This window comes from Hemitrygon akajei, chromosome 6, assembly GCF_048418815.1.
Source record: "Hemitrygon akajei chromosome 6, sHemAka1.3, whole genome shotgun sequence".
Taxonomy (NCBI): Eukaryota; Metazoa; Chordata; class Chondrichthyes; order Myliobatiformes; family Dasyatidae; genus Hemitrygon; species Hemitrygon akajei.
In genome coordinates this window covers 116,394,182-116,410,626 of record NC_133129.1, presented here as the reverse complement: position 1 = coordinate 116,410,626, position 16,445 = coordinate 116,394,182, and the positions used below count along the sequence as shown (strand labels likewise).

The following is a 16,445-nucleotide window of genomic DNA, read 5'->3' as shown; positions in this document are numbered from 1 at the left end:
CCACTCAATTTAGCATCATCAGCAAAATTAGATACACTACCCTTGGTCCCCACTTCCAGATGTTTAGTGTATATTGTGAACAGTTGCAAGCCCAGCACCTGTACTGTCTATGTTCTGTGTGCTAGGTACTTAGCAAATCAGGTTGCAACTGGGGGAGAGAAGCAGTTCAGATTTCTTATATGTGGGAGTCGTTTATTGAGTTAGAGTGTGCTAAAGAAGGATGAGAAGTGTCCGGTCTTGGGGAAATGAGCGAAAGAAGGGAAATGGAATGTGGGGAAACTGGGGGCTGCCTGGAGGAGAGAGCGGGAAAGGATTCGGCTGAGTGGTCAGTGAAGCAGGACATGGGGATAGGGAACACGAGGAAATTTGGAGAAATGAGTATATTGATAAGAGTGCAACAAAGTGTAACAGGTTTGTGGAGGGTTTGGGTGGAATGAGCAGAGCTGGCTTAGAGAGCCAGGAGTAGTGTTAGGGAGGGAGGAGGGAGCAACTCTTGGATGTGTACAAATCCTTGGCCTCAGCTGCAGAGATTAACACTGACATATTGTTCGGAAGTACAAAATTACCTGCTGTTCTACAGGTCCTTCGCTGTGGAGATGTACTACAGAAATGAAAGTTCTTCTGCACCATACCCTCTAACTCTTCCAGCCTGCACCCAAAAGTGTCCCTTGGATAAGTTCATCCAGATTGCCAAAAAAGTGGTTCCTGATGACTGGAGTAAGGAATGTGGCCATACCAGTAACCACCGCCAAATCGGTAAGTCTCTGACAGAGGGCTGCCGTGTTAGTAGCAGCTGACCCCGACTGAGTAGCTGACGATCATCCCTTCGAGTCTCAGCAATGCTCCTCCCATCCAATTTAATACAGAAGCAGCTTAATGATGTTAGGAGTTGGTCCCAGTAGTGGAGAGGGCCAGTAACTTGCATTGGGACTGTGACCCCTTGGCCCAACATGAACAACCCCTTGGCTGGACTATGGGGGTGGCCATGAGTGGGCAAGGGCCAGGTGAGAAGCAAAAAAGAGGCTGCATTATAACGGAGATGGGACTGGCAAACGTTCTTGTGGCCTGAAGCAGCCTCCCGAAACAAAAATGATGGGTTCATTCAACCATTTTCTGTCCATTCACAGAATGCTCAATCCACATTACATTCTCCCACGCACTTTCATTTAACCTTATGAAACCTTGGTTGATAACCTTATGTGAGGCCCCTTTATCGGCAATCTTCTGGAAGTCGCAGTGCTCTACGTTCTCAGGTGCCATCGTCTACTGGATGGTTGGAAGCACCCTCACTGGCATCATGTTCTGGTATGCTGGTTTGAATGTAAGGAGCTGCAGAGAGAAGTGGACTGGCTCAATACAGCACAGACACATTCCTCCCCTCCATCGGCAGTATCTACAGGAGGTGCTATCCAATCCATTCACCATCTGGGCCATGCCTCCTTCTCATAGCTACCTCCTGGCAGGAAACTTTAAATCCCACGCCGTCCGATTCAAGAACAGTGGTGAGCTTTGCTGAGATCAGTGCTGTGCTGGTATGTTCCTGTAACCTTGCGACTGTCCATTGCGTTGCATGATGCAAACTGCATTGCTGCATGTCCAGGGCTGCAGGCTAATTGTTGCTTCCTATCACACAGCCATGTGCAAAGGAGCAAACGAAGGCAATAAGATTGAAAAAGTGCAGAAAAAAATTACAGGATGCTGTCAGGACTTGATCTCAGTTATAGGGAAAGGTTGAATAGGTTAATACTTTATTCACTGGAGTTTAAGAGAATGAGGGGAGATTTGATAGAGGTATACAAAATTATGAGGGGTTTAGATAGGGTAAATGCAAGCAGGCTTTTTCCACTGAGGTTGGGTGGGATGACAACCATCAGTCATGGTGAAGGGTGAGAGGTGAAATGTTTAAAGGAACATGAGAATAGGAACTTGTTCATTCAGAGGGTGGTGAGATTGTGGAATGGGTGTCCAGTGGGTTTGATTCCAATATCAAAGAGAAATTTGGATGGGTACGTGGATAGAAGGGGTATGGTCCCACTTCAGATTGAGGAGAATAGTTAGTATGTTAGTTTGGCATGGACTAGATGGGCCAAATAGCCTGTTTCTACACTTTGATTCAACGTGCAGAGAAGTCCACGTGGTGACAAGAGTGCGTGGGTGCGGGCTGTAGACTAGGTGATACAGTGGCTTCCCTGACACCCTGCTCTCTCCCTCTCTTCACAGAGCTGATCCTGGCCCTGGCTGTGGGCTGCTGTCTTGTCCTGCTCCTCATTATGCTGACTGCACTGCTCATTTGCCGGAACAAAGGTCAATACTTGGGCTACCAGAAAGTGGCTGAAGAAAATGAGGGGACCGAGAGGACTTTGTTCTGATCAGGACAAAGAATAAAGAGAAGTCATGTGACTGGGGGGTGGGGGTGGGCAGTCTGACCATAGCTGAGGCAGCTTACTTTCCATAGACGCTGCCTGGCCTGCTGAGTTCCTCCAGCATTTTGTGTGTTGCTCGTATTTCTGGCATCTGCAGATTTTCTCTTGTTTGTGACTCCCTCCAGTTTGTCACTCTTCAGGTTTACCTATCACCCTCTGTTTCCGTCCCCCCCGCCACCCTTTTTAAATCTACTCCTCAGCTTTTTTTCTCCAGTCCTGCCGAAGGGTTTTGGCCTCAAACGTCGACTGTACTCTTTTCCTAGATGCTGCCTGGCCTGCTCTTCCAGCATTTTGTGTTTGTTACTTTAAATTGGTTTTGATTTGTGCAATAGGCAGGGTTTAACTCCACTCTTTAGGTTGTCTGAAGTGTAATTTCTGCAGAAAAGCAATACTGTTTGAGTAAAGGGGAATGTAGACAAAAAATCTGCACTGGATACTTGATTCTTTAGTAAAGCTGGGTGGAAACAGTGAACTCTGTCCCATCACCATTCCAGTAGACACAAGGATGCTTGGTCTCTGGCACCTCTGGGAGCTGCCAGCTCAGTCTCATCACGGCCATTGGTGTACAAGGTGTGCGTGGTGTAGAGGCACTTCACAGGGTATTGTACCATTGGCTGCAGCTTCTCTACATTCCAGTCGTGTGCCACGAGATAAAACAACCAAACGATGCTCTATGGTCTGTTGAGTAATGTTTGGGACAGCAAGTATTGCTTTTGGTCTTTTTCACCATTATCCCCATCTCCACCTCTTGAGGCCTGGGAAATGCTGCATGGGAATCAATATTTTTCTCAGTGTCAGTGTTGTGTTCTGGTGGGAATAGTTATATCCAGTGCAAACATTTACATCTGTGGTTCTTTTGCCTTCCATTAGAAAATTCACCTGCTGCTTTTCATTTGGAAATGTTGATTTTTTAATTATATAGTTTAAAAAAAAGCCAGCACATGATGCTAAGTGAGTTTGCATTGTCTGCATAGTTGGGAGGGAACGTCTAGGAGAGAAAGAATCAAGATTATTCCACAACGACTTGCTTGTAGTGATGGGGAATGCAAGTTCTCATGGAAGATTCCTTTACACTCCTCTTTTCTCTTCAGCTGATACTCTTTCTAAAATTTGTTCTCTTTAGTCTGCTGGTTCAGTTCTATTTGTAAGTGTCAAGGCTCGTCGGTGTGTATTTGGGGGGTCGGCATGGACATGTTGGGCTGAAGGGCTTCCATGCTGTATTGCTCTATGACTGACAGCTGGAAGGCTAGGGAGGGAGGAAGTGACTGATGATGCTGTGCTGTTGTGAAAACCCAGATGACCTTCAGTGACCCTTACCCGGTCTGTCTCCAATGTGAAGTGGTTTAACCAGTTGCCCAGTGTATGAATTAAAAGTTCATTACTGTTTCCTTAATATCAGAATGTAATTGTTGAACTTATTGAAACTCCTCCCCCCTACCCACCCCCGCCGTTTTATTCTGACCCCTGCCCCCTTTCTGTTGTGATGGAAATGAGAAAGATTCTTTGGATCTCAAAGGCAAGAGCTCTGGACACAGAGTTTTAATAATAAGGAGTTTATTTACAAGGGGAGAAAAGCTTGTGAACAACACAAGTGGCTACAATATTTGCACAAACACGCTTAGAATAGAGGAGCATGGGAAAAGTCGGGTCTGCAGTACAATACACGGGAAAACAGTGTGGGGACGGTGTACAGGTACACATACAAGCAAGGGAAAAGTAACTACAATATCTGCCACCCCTTTGCTATGGGCAAGCATGGCTCTTTGCTAAAGGGACAACAATAAACGCTTCCACAACCCTATTCAATGCACATCTTGCCACATGTCTCCAGTGCTGTTCTGCAGTCTTCAGCCTGGAGTGAAGCAGGCTGGTCCTTTGAGGATGGCAAAAGAGAGCGAGCCAAGCACATGTAGAACCTTTTATAGGTCAGGGGGTCAACGGCTTGGTGCTAGACAGGTTAATCCAATTAAGGTGGCCAATGGTTAAGTGTGCATTGATTAGTTGGGAGGGGCGAAATGTTGACTGGCAGGTGGTGTGACCTCCGACCAGGTGAGGGCAGTGCTGTCACGTGACAGGCACAGCTCTCTGGTTACACTTTCCCAGTCCTGAAATGTCAGCTGATAATTCTTCTCTATCGATGCTGAGGGGAATAAACAGTTGAAGTTTCTCCAGTATTTTATGTGTTGCTGAAGATCCGCTGGTTCTCCTTCAGAAATAACTTGTCCTTCACTATCGGCACTTGTATAACTGGAAATCAGAAAATTGAGGCAATTTGACAAAAATCATTTATGACATCCTTTTTGTTCTATAACTGCTGCTCTTTCAGTATTAAAGCTATAATTACACTCTTTGATAAGTTAAATATTAATAACAGTCATATTGAGGTCAGTTCCTCTGGAAGGGAATGGTCCTCCACAAGATAGGACTAATCAAAACATTTAAGTGGGTATCTTTTCCATAAAGAATGTCAAAGTCTATAATTCTCCTTCTCCCAAACCAAAGGGATACTACTTAATGTTGGAACTTAGCAAAGTTGAAGAAATAAAAGGGGTTAAAGAGTAATTTTGATGTTGCTGACACGCCAGAGGATGCGGTGTTAATTATACACTGTTTTCTGAACATGCTAGACACTGTTTTCGAAATTGCTAGACCAAGGTTTAAATAAAGAACTGCCTGATGAGACAGTGTCCTAACACAGGTTCTTAGAACAATGATTCGCCAAAGGATCAATTACTTTATAAATACCTTATGTTACTGTTGCTGGGCAGTAAAGAAGAAATTGCACAATTGCTTAACAAGTGTACGCAATTACATGTGTATAAAAGAGCCATGCTTGTACAAGTAATTGGAGACCCCTATGCAGACTCCAAGAGAATGCTGAAGGAAGTTTCTCTCTAGTAGCGAGCTACTAATAAAAAAGCTGTTGCTTTATCTTCCGTAGTACTGTGTGTTCTTGCATCTGGTAATGGGTAATAATTAGAAGTAAGGTTTAACAATTTGGCGAGCCAGCCTGGAGTCCAAGACGAGGCATCCTCGTAAGACGGCGTCAGCGATCGGCTCGGTGGCAGCGACCTGAGATGGATGGGCCCACAAGGTAAGATTTACCTTGATCTCTCTCATTAATTGTCCACCTTGACGACCCTTTCCTCTATGGAAATCTTCTGATGGACTCCTGAAGAACCATTAAGATTACCCGAGTACTATGGTAAGAATAATGAGCTTGAGGATTCTCCCTGATATAAGAAGAGTGGGCTTGAGGTTTTGTGCTGGTGTAAGGAGAGTTAGAGGATTCACTCTGGTATAAATACTTTTTGAAGTAAGCTTACGATAATTTGCCTGTCTTGAACACCCTGCTTTAGAGCGGTTGTTAAGAGGGGAAATCCCCCACGCGAAGGTCTGGACCCTGTGGGTGCAGGGAGACAGGGCACGAGATTAATGGATTAAGGAAAAATGGGTCAGACTCTTGATAAATCAGGACCGGATACCCCCTTGTTCAAAATTTGTAAGGAGAATCCTAGGGAGGAGAACAATTTTCATAAATTATCTGGCTCATTAAATAAGAAACTGGGCGATGGAATGTGGCCATTAGGGGGAACCTGAAATATGGAGAAGTTCATTAATGCAGAAAAGGCAATGTGGAAACGAAATTCAGGGGAAAAATGGAAAATTTTAATGTCAACATGGAGAAAAACGGCCGAGGAATTAACTAATAATTCTAGACAAAGTAGTTGGGAACATAGTGCACGTAGAAGAGGGATTAGTGTATGTGATAGGGAAGGCAAACCCAAGCCATGGGAAGTGTTGAAGTATCAGTGTGAGGAGCATGATAAAGGACAGGAAAGGGGGGAGAAAATGGGAGAAGGAACTGGTGTTACACAAGCGGGGTGGCGGATGAACCCAAGTGCAGAACACGGGCGCAGAGGCAGAGTTGGGAGGCGCACTTGATGTAGCGAGCGTGGAATCAGTATCCAGGAGCAATGCTAGACTTAGAACTGGCAGCTCCTTGTTGTGATCGCAGGGTTTTTATACTGCATTTGCTGATGGAAAGCAGGTGTGTGTAGTTAGTGGAACCTGGGAATGACTGGAAACTAAACGAGGGGATTGAGGCCCAATTCCTGAGGTAAATAGCAAAGGGGGGGGGGGGGGATTGCCAGAAGGGACCATGACAACTGGACGAGGACATGAGGGTGCTAATTACCAGCATAAAACAGGTACCTCCGGACATGTCTGGATTACCCATGTTCCAAAATGAGACTGATGGTACAGATGAAACTGAGGAGGATTGGCTAGTGCACCCCACGGCACCAGTTTACCCTCCACTCCTTCAACAACAGGCGCCCCAACCACCACCTCCTTACTCACCTCAGGGACCTAAAGAACAGGAGCAGAGACAGAGGCCGGAGGAGTTTTGCGACCCTATAGCAGCCAGAACTAGAAGCCAAACAGTCAAAGGAAAAGCCCTCCCGGCTGCCAGTACCTAAAACCCATGCCCGAAAGCAAACCTGCTTGGTAGGGGATGGTCCCTTAATTGACCCGGATGAGGAGTATGATGATGATGATGATGACCCCTTTGGACCTGCGGCCCCGGATGCAAACACTCCACATTGCTCCCGACCCGAATTGTCCCCAATCCCCATGGAAATGCCGATGAACCCCCTTTGTGCGTTTATACCCCGTGAAAAACCTCCTGAAATGTTCATCCTGATGAGCAAAGCACCTAACCAGAAGACGAATCCTGACGATTTTATAGACTATATAATAAGCACCATTCAAATGTATCAGGCTACTCCCCAGGATCTTTTCAGTCTGTGGTGTACGGCCCTCACTCAGGATGAACGGACTAAATAGTACGAGGGACTAGACAATCACAATAATTGGCAGCGAACCAAGACCCACGGTGACAGGTGGACAAAATTAAACGAGCCCTTAAGACGACCCTGCAGCAGCCTGTTGACATGACCAAAGTCTTAGAATGTAGACCCAAGGAAAAGGATGACGGTACTGACTTTGGGGACTGTTTCTGCTCCACCTGTTCAACCTATGCTGGGGATACTGCCTATAATGCTGGTAATCCCTCACCTCAGTTTAATGCTATTCTCTTGCAATGTACCCCTGAGAATATCGCTACTGCCAACAGGACCAACAATATGGACTGGTCAGATAATTCCTGACTCCAGATGAAGTGAGCGCTCATATTCTGTTGGGACCCGATAAAAGAATCCAAGCCCACAAAGGTAAAATGTGAGCTGGTCCAGCGACCACCTCAGCCTCCCCGCCGGAAAACTGACAATACGGGATACCAGATAGAACTCCAGTAGGCCTCCGTTAGTCTCGATAGACCATGGATTTGCACCTTGGAAAGCTTCCAGGGTGCAAGCCTAGGGAAAGTTTTTTTTAATGGAAGACCGGCAGTTGTCCAAGCTGCAATTCTCTCCTCTCCACGCCACCAATGTTGTCCAAGGGAAGGGTATTAGGGAACCCCAGTATCGTGTCCCTGATTGGTGGACCAATCAGGCCATGGGTACACAGTCCTCCAGATGGACCCAGAGCACCACTTATGGGCCACCTTATGCTCCAAGTCTTCAGCCCCGTGGTGGTCGAAGACCTCTGTTCCCTCGACCTTCCGTCCCGCCCTGTCCAGTGTCCGGTTGACGGGATGTTTTCACTATGGTGCCGCGGACCACTGGAGAAAGGATTGCCCCTACTGCTTAAACAACCCACCAGGGAGGCCGGAACATCCAAGCAGGTGACATCCTTTTACCACGGATAACCCATTTTCGGCCTGACTAGATGAGCCACTGATGCCCACCCACATTTCCTACGCTAACTAACAATCCAGAAGATGAGCCCGTATAGAAGGTACTAATATCCCTTTTATGGTAGATACTGGGGCAACTACCTCCACTCTCGAGTCATCATGTATAACGCAGCATAATTTCGGAATGTCAGGAGATCTGGTAGCTCTGACAGCACAACAGCGATCTTACCCACTGGCAGCGCCTTTACAGGTGCAATTTGGGGACCAGTGCACTGAAGTCCAGTTAGCACAGACTACAAATCTAGCAGGGAGAGATTTACCATGCTCCCTTGTCCTCAGTATCAATGCCTTGACGGTGGCATTACTGTACTGGCCCGGCGACCGGTAGAATCCTTTGGACTTACCACCCTCTCCAATGGTGGTCCATAGACCTTCAGCCCAGAGATTTTGACCCGCCCCTCAAGGTGCCCGACCCACATGTGACACTGGCCTATGATCCCTGGGGGGTCTCAAAGGAACTGGAAATCCGATATGCTCCCTTTGTGGACAGCACGGTTCTAGGAGAGGTGCCGGGCAAGGAAGGGACAGCATTACTTCTCCAAGTGCTGCTGAAATTTGGAGTCAGTCAGGCCTTGTATTCCCCCCATGTCACCTTGTCAGTGGCGGCTGGATACAAACCAAAGGAGCTAGGCTTCCTAGCCCATCGACTGCGGCAGCAGGCAAACCCACGCATCTTAGGAGTACCCCAGACGCCTACAGATGGCACCCTTACCTATTACGCTACCCCCTTTTCAGTGCAAGGACTACTCCACCACCATCAGCCAGACAGACCGTTCTCCGTCAGACTTATGGGCCGCATCAAAGGACAAGGTCGGATTGACTTCAGTGGCCCCGGTGCATATCGTGGTAAAACCGGGTGCATGATTACCCTTCATTCCGCAATTTCCCCTTCGGAAGGAAGCCGTTGCTAGTATCACCTCTCTAATAGACGGCTTTTGCAAACAAGGAATTTTAGTCCCCTGCCAGATGCCTTGTAATACTCCCATTTTGTCTGCCCCTAAACCCGGACGAATGGACTGGCGCCTGGTGTGAGACTTGCGTAAAATTAATGGAATAGTTGAACCCTTGCATCCTATTGTCACTAACCCTGCTGCCATTCTTAGTAATATCCCAGCGGATGTCTGTGTATTCACTATTATTGATCTGTAACACCCGTTCTTTGCTATTCCACTCTCCCCCAACTCGCAGAATCTATTTGCGTTCACTTTCCAAGGTCAGCAATATATCTGGACGCATCTCCCCCAGGGATTTATCCGTTCACCGACAATTTTCTCCCAGATACTGCATAACCAATTAAAAGACTTGCAGCTTCCTGGTGGCTCGACGGTAATTCAATATGTGGACGACCTTTTGCTGGCCTGCCCCTCCGAGTCCGCCATTGAACAGGATACCAATAGGCTCCTTAATGGCCTCCATTCCTGGGGATATGTGGTCCCTTGTCACAAGGTGAAACGTGGGCAATGCCAAGTAAAATTCTTGGGCACTCTACTTAGTGCCAAGGAGAGAGAGCTCAGCCCTGAGTGAATAGCGCCCAATCTGGCAACCCCACCACCAACCACGCCCAAAAGCATTAGAGCTTTCCTGGGCCTGGTAAACTTCTGCAGGCAATGGCTGCCCCATGTCGCCCTCTTGACTAAACACCTCTCGCCCTTGGCGTCGAGCCAGACGGCAGGACCCTTTGAGCTCACCCAGGAATGAACAGGCGCTGGCTCGTGCCCAGCCTTGGGCTTGGGGCTGGCTCTACGATCTCTTTTCCAGTCATTTGTCAATGTGTTGGAAGACTGTGCTACAGCAGTCCTTACTCATTCTCCGGGATAGGAAACGGCCAGTAGCGTACTTCTCCACGTGTCTAGATCCAGTAGCAAGGGGCCTACCACCATGCTCACAGATACTGCCAGCCATTTATTCCCTGGTAGTGGCTGCCTCGAATATCTCTTTGCGGCAGCCAGTGGTTATATATTCCTGGCATACTATTACCGCACTTTTGACCTCCCATCAGACCCAACACCTCACCCAAGCTAGGTTAAACAGATATGAGATAGCGCTCCTTAATAACCCACTTCTCACCTTTGCCTTCTGTACTACCATCAATCCTGCCACCTTTCTAGAAAGCCCGCCTGAAGACCTCATGGACCCGCCCATGACTGTTTAACAAGAAACCATTTCTTGACCACACCTCGCCCGGACCTCTCCGACAAGGCTTTTCCGCCTGCGGATTTGACTCTCCATATATAACCATATAACAATTATAGCACGGAAACAGGCCACCTCGGCCCTGCTAGTCCGTGCCGAACGCTTACTCTCACCTAGTCCCACCGACCTGCACTCAGCCCATAACCCTCCATTCTATTCTATTCCTATCCATTTTTTTAAATGACAATATCGAATCTGCCACTACCACTTCTGCTGGAAGCTCATTCCACACAGCTACCACTCTCTGAGTAAAGAAATTCCCCCTCATGTTACCCCTAAACTTTTGCCCCTTAACTCTCAACTTATGTCCTCTTGTTTGAATCTCCCCGACTCTCAATGGAAAAAGCCTATCCACGTCAACTCTATCTATCCCCCTCATAATTTTAAATACCTCTATCAAGTCCCCCCTCAACTTTGTATGCTCCAAAGAATAAAGACCTAACTTGTTCAACCTTTCTCTGTAACTTAGGTGCTGAAACCCAGGTAACATTCTAGTAAATCTCCTCTGTACTCTCTCTATTTTGTTGACACCTTTCCTATAATTCGGTGACCAGAACTGTACACAATACTCCAAATTTGGCCTCACCAATGCCTTGTACAATTTTAACATTACATCACAACTCCTATACTCAATGCTCTGATTTATAAAGGCCAGCATACCAAAAGCTTTCTTCACCACCCTATCCACATGAGATTCCACCTTCAGGGAACTATGCACCATTATTCCTAGATCACTCTGTTCTACTGCATTCTTCAATGCCCTACCATTTACCAGGTATGTCCTATTTTGATTATTCCTACCAAAATGTAGCACCTCACACTTATCAGCATTAAACTCCATCTGCCATCTTTCAGCCCAGTCTTCTAACTGGCCTAAATCTCTCTGCAAGCTTTGAAAACTTCATTATCCACAACGCCACCTATCTTAGTATCATCTGCATAATTACTAATCCAATTACCACCCCGTCATCCAGATCATTAATGTACTGTATATGACAAGCAACATTGGAACCAATACAGATCCCTGAGGCACACCACTAGTCACTGGCCTCCAACCTGACAAACAGTTATCCACCACTACTCTCTGGCATCTCCCATCCAGCCACTGTTGAATCCATTTAACTACTTCAATGTTAATACCTAACAATTGAACCTTCCTAACTAACCTTCCATGTGGAACCCTGTCAAAGGCCTTACTGAAGTCCAGATAGACAACATCCACTGCTTTAACCTCGTCAAAAAATTCAGTAAAATTTGTCCAACATGACCTTCAACGCACAAACCCATGTTGACTGTTCCTAATCAGACCCTGTCTATTCAGATAATTATATATACCATCTCTAAGAATACTTTCTATTAATTTACCCACTACTGATGTCAAACTTATAGGCCGATAATTGCTAGGTTTATTCTTAGAACCCTTTTAAAACAATGGAACAACATGAACAATACGCCAATCCTCTGGCACCATCCCTGTTTCTAATGACATTTGAAATATTCTGTCAGAGCCCCTGCTATTTCTACACTAACCTCCCTCAAGGTCCTAGGGAATATCATGTCAGGACCTGGAGATTTATCCACTTTTATATTCCTTAAAAGCACCAGTACTTCTTCCTCTTTAATTGTCATAGTTTCCATAACTTCCCTACTTGTTTCCCTTACCTTACACAATTCAATATCCTTCTCCTTAGTGAATATCGAAGAAAAGAAATTGTTCAAAATCTCCCCATCTCTTTTGGTTCCACACATAGCTGTCCACTCTGATTCTCTAAGGGACCAATTTTATCCCTCACTATCCTTTTGCTATTAATATAACTGTAGAAACCCTTTGGATTTATTTTCACCTTACTTGCTAAAGCAACCTCGTATCTTCTTTTAGCTTTTCTAATTTCTTTCTTAAGATTCTTTTTACATTCTTTATATTCCTCGAGCACCTCATTTACTCCATGCTGTCTCTGAGCAGGGAACACGCCTTCGCAGCTGTGCCATTGTGAATGACTCAGCTGTGGTTGAGTCAGCATCATTACAACCTCCTGTCTCAGCACAAAAGGCAGAATGGTTTGCCTTGACGAGAGCCTGTATATTGACCAAGGATAAAGTGGCCAATATTTTTACTGACTCCCATTACGCTCATGACTTCAGCCAACTGTGGGCCCACCGGGGATTCCTCACTTCTACAGGGACCCCTATCCAGAATGCCTTGTATGTAAAGAACCTCCTCAGTGCCATCCTCCTCCCAAAACAATTGGCTATGATTAAGTGCTCAGCGCATCTCTCCGACTCCTCTACAGTTACCCAAGGTAATAATCGGGCAGACAGGGAAGGCAAATTAGTGGCGCGAATTGCCATTTATTATTGTTTCCACGGCAGAGAAATTGGCCTTGGCCTGCAAGCCAACCACAACAACCAGGGGTATTCCAGACATGGACACTGTGCAATAACTATAGGGGGCCACCCCTGATTCAGAAAAACTAATCTGGAAGACACATGGGTGGTCGCACTCTGTGTCTGAGGGCCTCTGGCTCACTCCAGTTGGCCAAGTATGTATAGCTGATGCTTTGTTACCAATGCTTATTGATTGCCTGCATACTGATACACACCTTGGCAAGGAGGGAATGAGTAAAATTTTATTATGCACCTAGTGGCACCCTAGATTGGAAGAGGCGGCACAAGAGAAAATACGATCATGTCTGATATACCAACGAACTACGTGGGAAAAGGAGTAAGATGTGCCCCAGGAAAAACCCCCTTGCCAAGTGGTCCTTTTAAATGCATTCAGCTTGATTTTATTGAACTACTGTGTGTCCACTGTTCTAAGTATCAGAATCAGAATCAGACTTTAATCGCCAAGTACCTATGCACATACAAGGAATTTACTTCCGGCAGATGTTGTCTCTCTGCTCATAACAATAATAATGATAAATATAAATGAAAATATAGATTATACATACAGGTAGTGCAATCCAAGTAATACCCGACAGTTAACCGGCAGTTAACTGTTCAGCAAAGTGACCGCAGTAGGGAAAAAACTTCTCCAGTGCCTATTAGTCTTAGTCTGGAGGGATCTGAAGCGCCTACCAGACGGAAGCAGATCAAACAGTCCGTGCGCAGGATGGGAGGAGTCCTTTATGATGTTCCCCGCCCTCTTCTTCAACCTGGAAGAGTACAGGTCCACAATAGAGGGCAGGAAGGCTCCAATGATGCGCTCGGCAGTCCTCACTGTGCGCTGTAGTCTGGTTCTATCCTGCTTGGTGGCGGCTCCAAACCACACAATGATGGAGGTGCACAGGACAGACTCAATGACTGCAGTGTAGAACTGCAGCGGCAATTCCTGAGGCAGACCGTATTTCCTCAAGAGCCGCAGGAAATACATCTGCTGCGGCCTTCTTCAGGATGGAGCTGATGTTCTGCTCCCACTTCAGATCCTGAGAGATGGTGGTTCCCAGGAACCTGAAGTTCTCCACGGTGGACACAGGGCTGCTGAGGACTGTGAGGGGAGACATAGCGGGGGGATGTCTCCTGAAATCCACTATCATCTCCTTTGTCTTGAGCGTGTTCAGCTCCAGATTGTTCCGACTGCACCAGAGCGCCAGTTGGTCCACCTGCTGTCGATATGCAGACTCATCACTATTCTGGATGAGTCCGATGACGGTAGTGTCGTCTGCAAACTTCAAAAGCTTCACATAGCGGTTGGAGGAGGTGCAGTCATTGGTGTAGAGGGAGAACAGCAGTGGAGAGAGGATTGTTTAGTATTGTTTAGTTATTGTAGATGTGTTCAGTAGATGGACTGAAGCCTTTCTGACCACCAATAATAAAGCCTCCACGGTGGTAAGGTTGTTACTTACAGAGATTATACCAAGATTCGGGGTACCCAAACAGGTAAGTTCGGACAATGGTCCTCATTTTGTGGGAAAAATAACTGAAGAGTTATACAAGGTGCTGCACATTGAACAGCGATTCCACTGTGCCTATCACCCGAAGGCTGCAGGCGTAGTGGAACGGGCTAACGGTACCCTGAGAAAGCTAAGCTGGCTAAGTTAATGTCCGAAACCGGACTGAACTGGCTGAAGGTCCTTCCGTTAGCTTTGTATCATATGAGAATTACTCCCCATTCCACTACTGGAATATCAGCAGCTGAAATTATTTATGGACATCCCGGAAGGACCCCATGGGATGCTAACGCTCAGCCTCCCACCCAAGTTGACCTTAATGTTATGGGGGATGAATTGCAAAGTTATTTCAGGCAGTTAATGTCCTCTCTAAAGTTTCTTCATTCTCAGGTGCCACAGGAAAAACCAAAGGCAGAGTGGCCGGATTTGAAATTTGGAGATTTGGTACTGATAAGGGATTGGGAGTGTCCCAAGCTTGGACCCCGGTGGAAAGGACCATTCCAGGTACTTCTGCAAACATCGACCGACGGCCGTTACGTTCAAGGGCACAGCCGCTGGATCCACCTAAGCGATTGTAAACGATGGGCTCTGCAGGTGGACTAAAGACTATTATTGGACTTTCCATTGTTGTAACTGCCTCCATGGTATTAAGCCTGGGGGACAGTTTGTTTTATAACACGCATATATATTTGCATGGAAACCAAACTGTATGCTATCCGCTTGCCCAGTCAGTAGAGGCGTTATTTGTGGCCACTCCTGGGTGGAAGCCACATCCCCTGTACACTGCAGATACTTCAAATGCCCCTTGTGAGGGAGTAACAGGGAGTTTTAGGAGAGGAACGACGGAAAGGTGCGTACAGCTAATAGATTCCAAGGCCCGGTCCTCAGATTGTGCAGGAATCAGACCCAGAAATGAGAACCGTAAAGGCAATGGTACAACCTGTTCCGATCAAAGGAGCTACCCCTTCTGCTTTACAGGAAAGGGATGGGGGGGGGGGTGTCTTTGCAATGGTCCCCACCAATTCCTCCTGCGTCCAGAGACAATGTGTCAGCAGACACTGCCAACTCCGTGATGGGTGGTTCATGTGCACCTGTAATGGAGAAAAGGTGCATGAATGTCACCCGGGGCCGGCAGTTCATGTGTGGATTCCTAGCATGGGAAATCCGGAATGGACGTATCCGGGGCTCGGCAGTAGGAACATCACTGACCCCTGGAATTGGTACAACAAAGAGTACAACACTAGAACCGGTAATGGGATTACAATAAGTAATGTAACTATACCGGCGGAGATCAAGTGCTACAGAGCGAAGAAAGGATTTGTGTTTCTCCTTAATGGGACCTTTACCACAGCCACCCCGACTCTCCCCGTCCTATTTGCTGTAGGGACAACAGGACCACTTACTATCCCATGTCCACAGAGGGCACATGCCCGCCACAGAATAGTTACCCGAGCCATTAGTGAGGAATTCCGTGCAGACTGGAAGGACCCAGTAACTCTGGTTACGGGTTCCTGGGGGCTGTGTCTTATCTGTAGTCTAATGATCCTGGGAAACAGTACGGTAGAAGGACTGGAGGCCGTTAACAGAGAATTAGCAGAGTTAAGGCTCTACGCACAACAGACTAGGTATGCAGTGGATTATCAGTTGGCCCAGTGGGGGTGTAGGAGATAAGTGTACCACTCATGTTACTGATGTATCATGCAATATAACACATGCCATCCAGTCTATTAAGAAACAATTGGATGACTTCAGGCAGGGTCCTAAGAAAGGAGATGGCTGGGTAGGATGGTTACTGGGAGGATCCTGGGGATCCTATCTACTACATGGGCTAGTTATTCTTCTCGTTATAATCATTGTATGTTGTGTATTAATAACTTGCTTAAATACTGGCTGTAAGGTTCTTATGGATAAACTGGCAGCCCCTATTTAATTAGTGATCATAGAATGATAAAAGGAGGAAATGAAGAAATAAAAGGGGTTAAAGAGCAATTTTGATGTTGCTGACACACCAGAGGATGTGGTGTTAATTATACACTGTTTTCTGAACATGCTAGACATTGTTCTCGAAATTGCTAGACCAAGGTTTAAATAAAGAACTGCCTGATGAGACAATGTCCTAAC

At 46.5% G+C, this 16,445-nt stretch overlaps 1 protein-coding gene across 2 annotated transcripts in view; it reads left to right on the top strand.

Moving 5' to 3' along the window:
- Nucleotides 1-3,816, top strand: part of acp2 (acid phosphatase 2, lysosomal) — a 74,453-nt gene extending 70,637 nt beyond the window's left edge. For both annotated transcript variants that reach the window (XM_073049090.1, XM_073049088.1), the window contains exons 10-11: nucleotides 581-756; nucleotides 2,221-3,816. In XM_073049090.1, the coding sequence (XP_072905191.1) occupies nucleotides 581-756; nucleotides 2,221-2,369 (325 nt within the window). In that variant the 3' untranslated portion in view covers nucleotides 2,370-3,816. The remainder of the gene's footprint in view (nucleotides 1-580; nucleotides 757-2,220) is intronic.
- The last annotated feature ends 12,629 nt before the right edge of the window (nucleotides 3,817-16,445 follow it).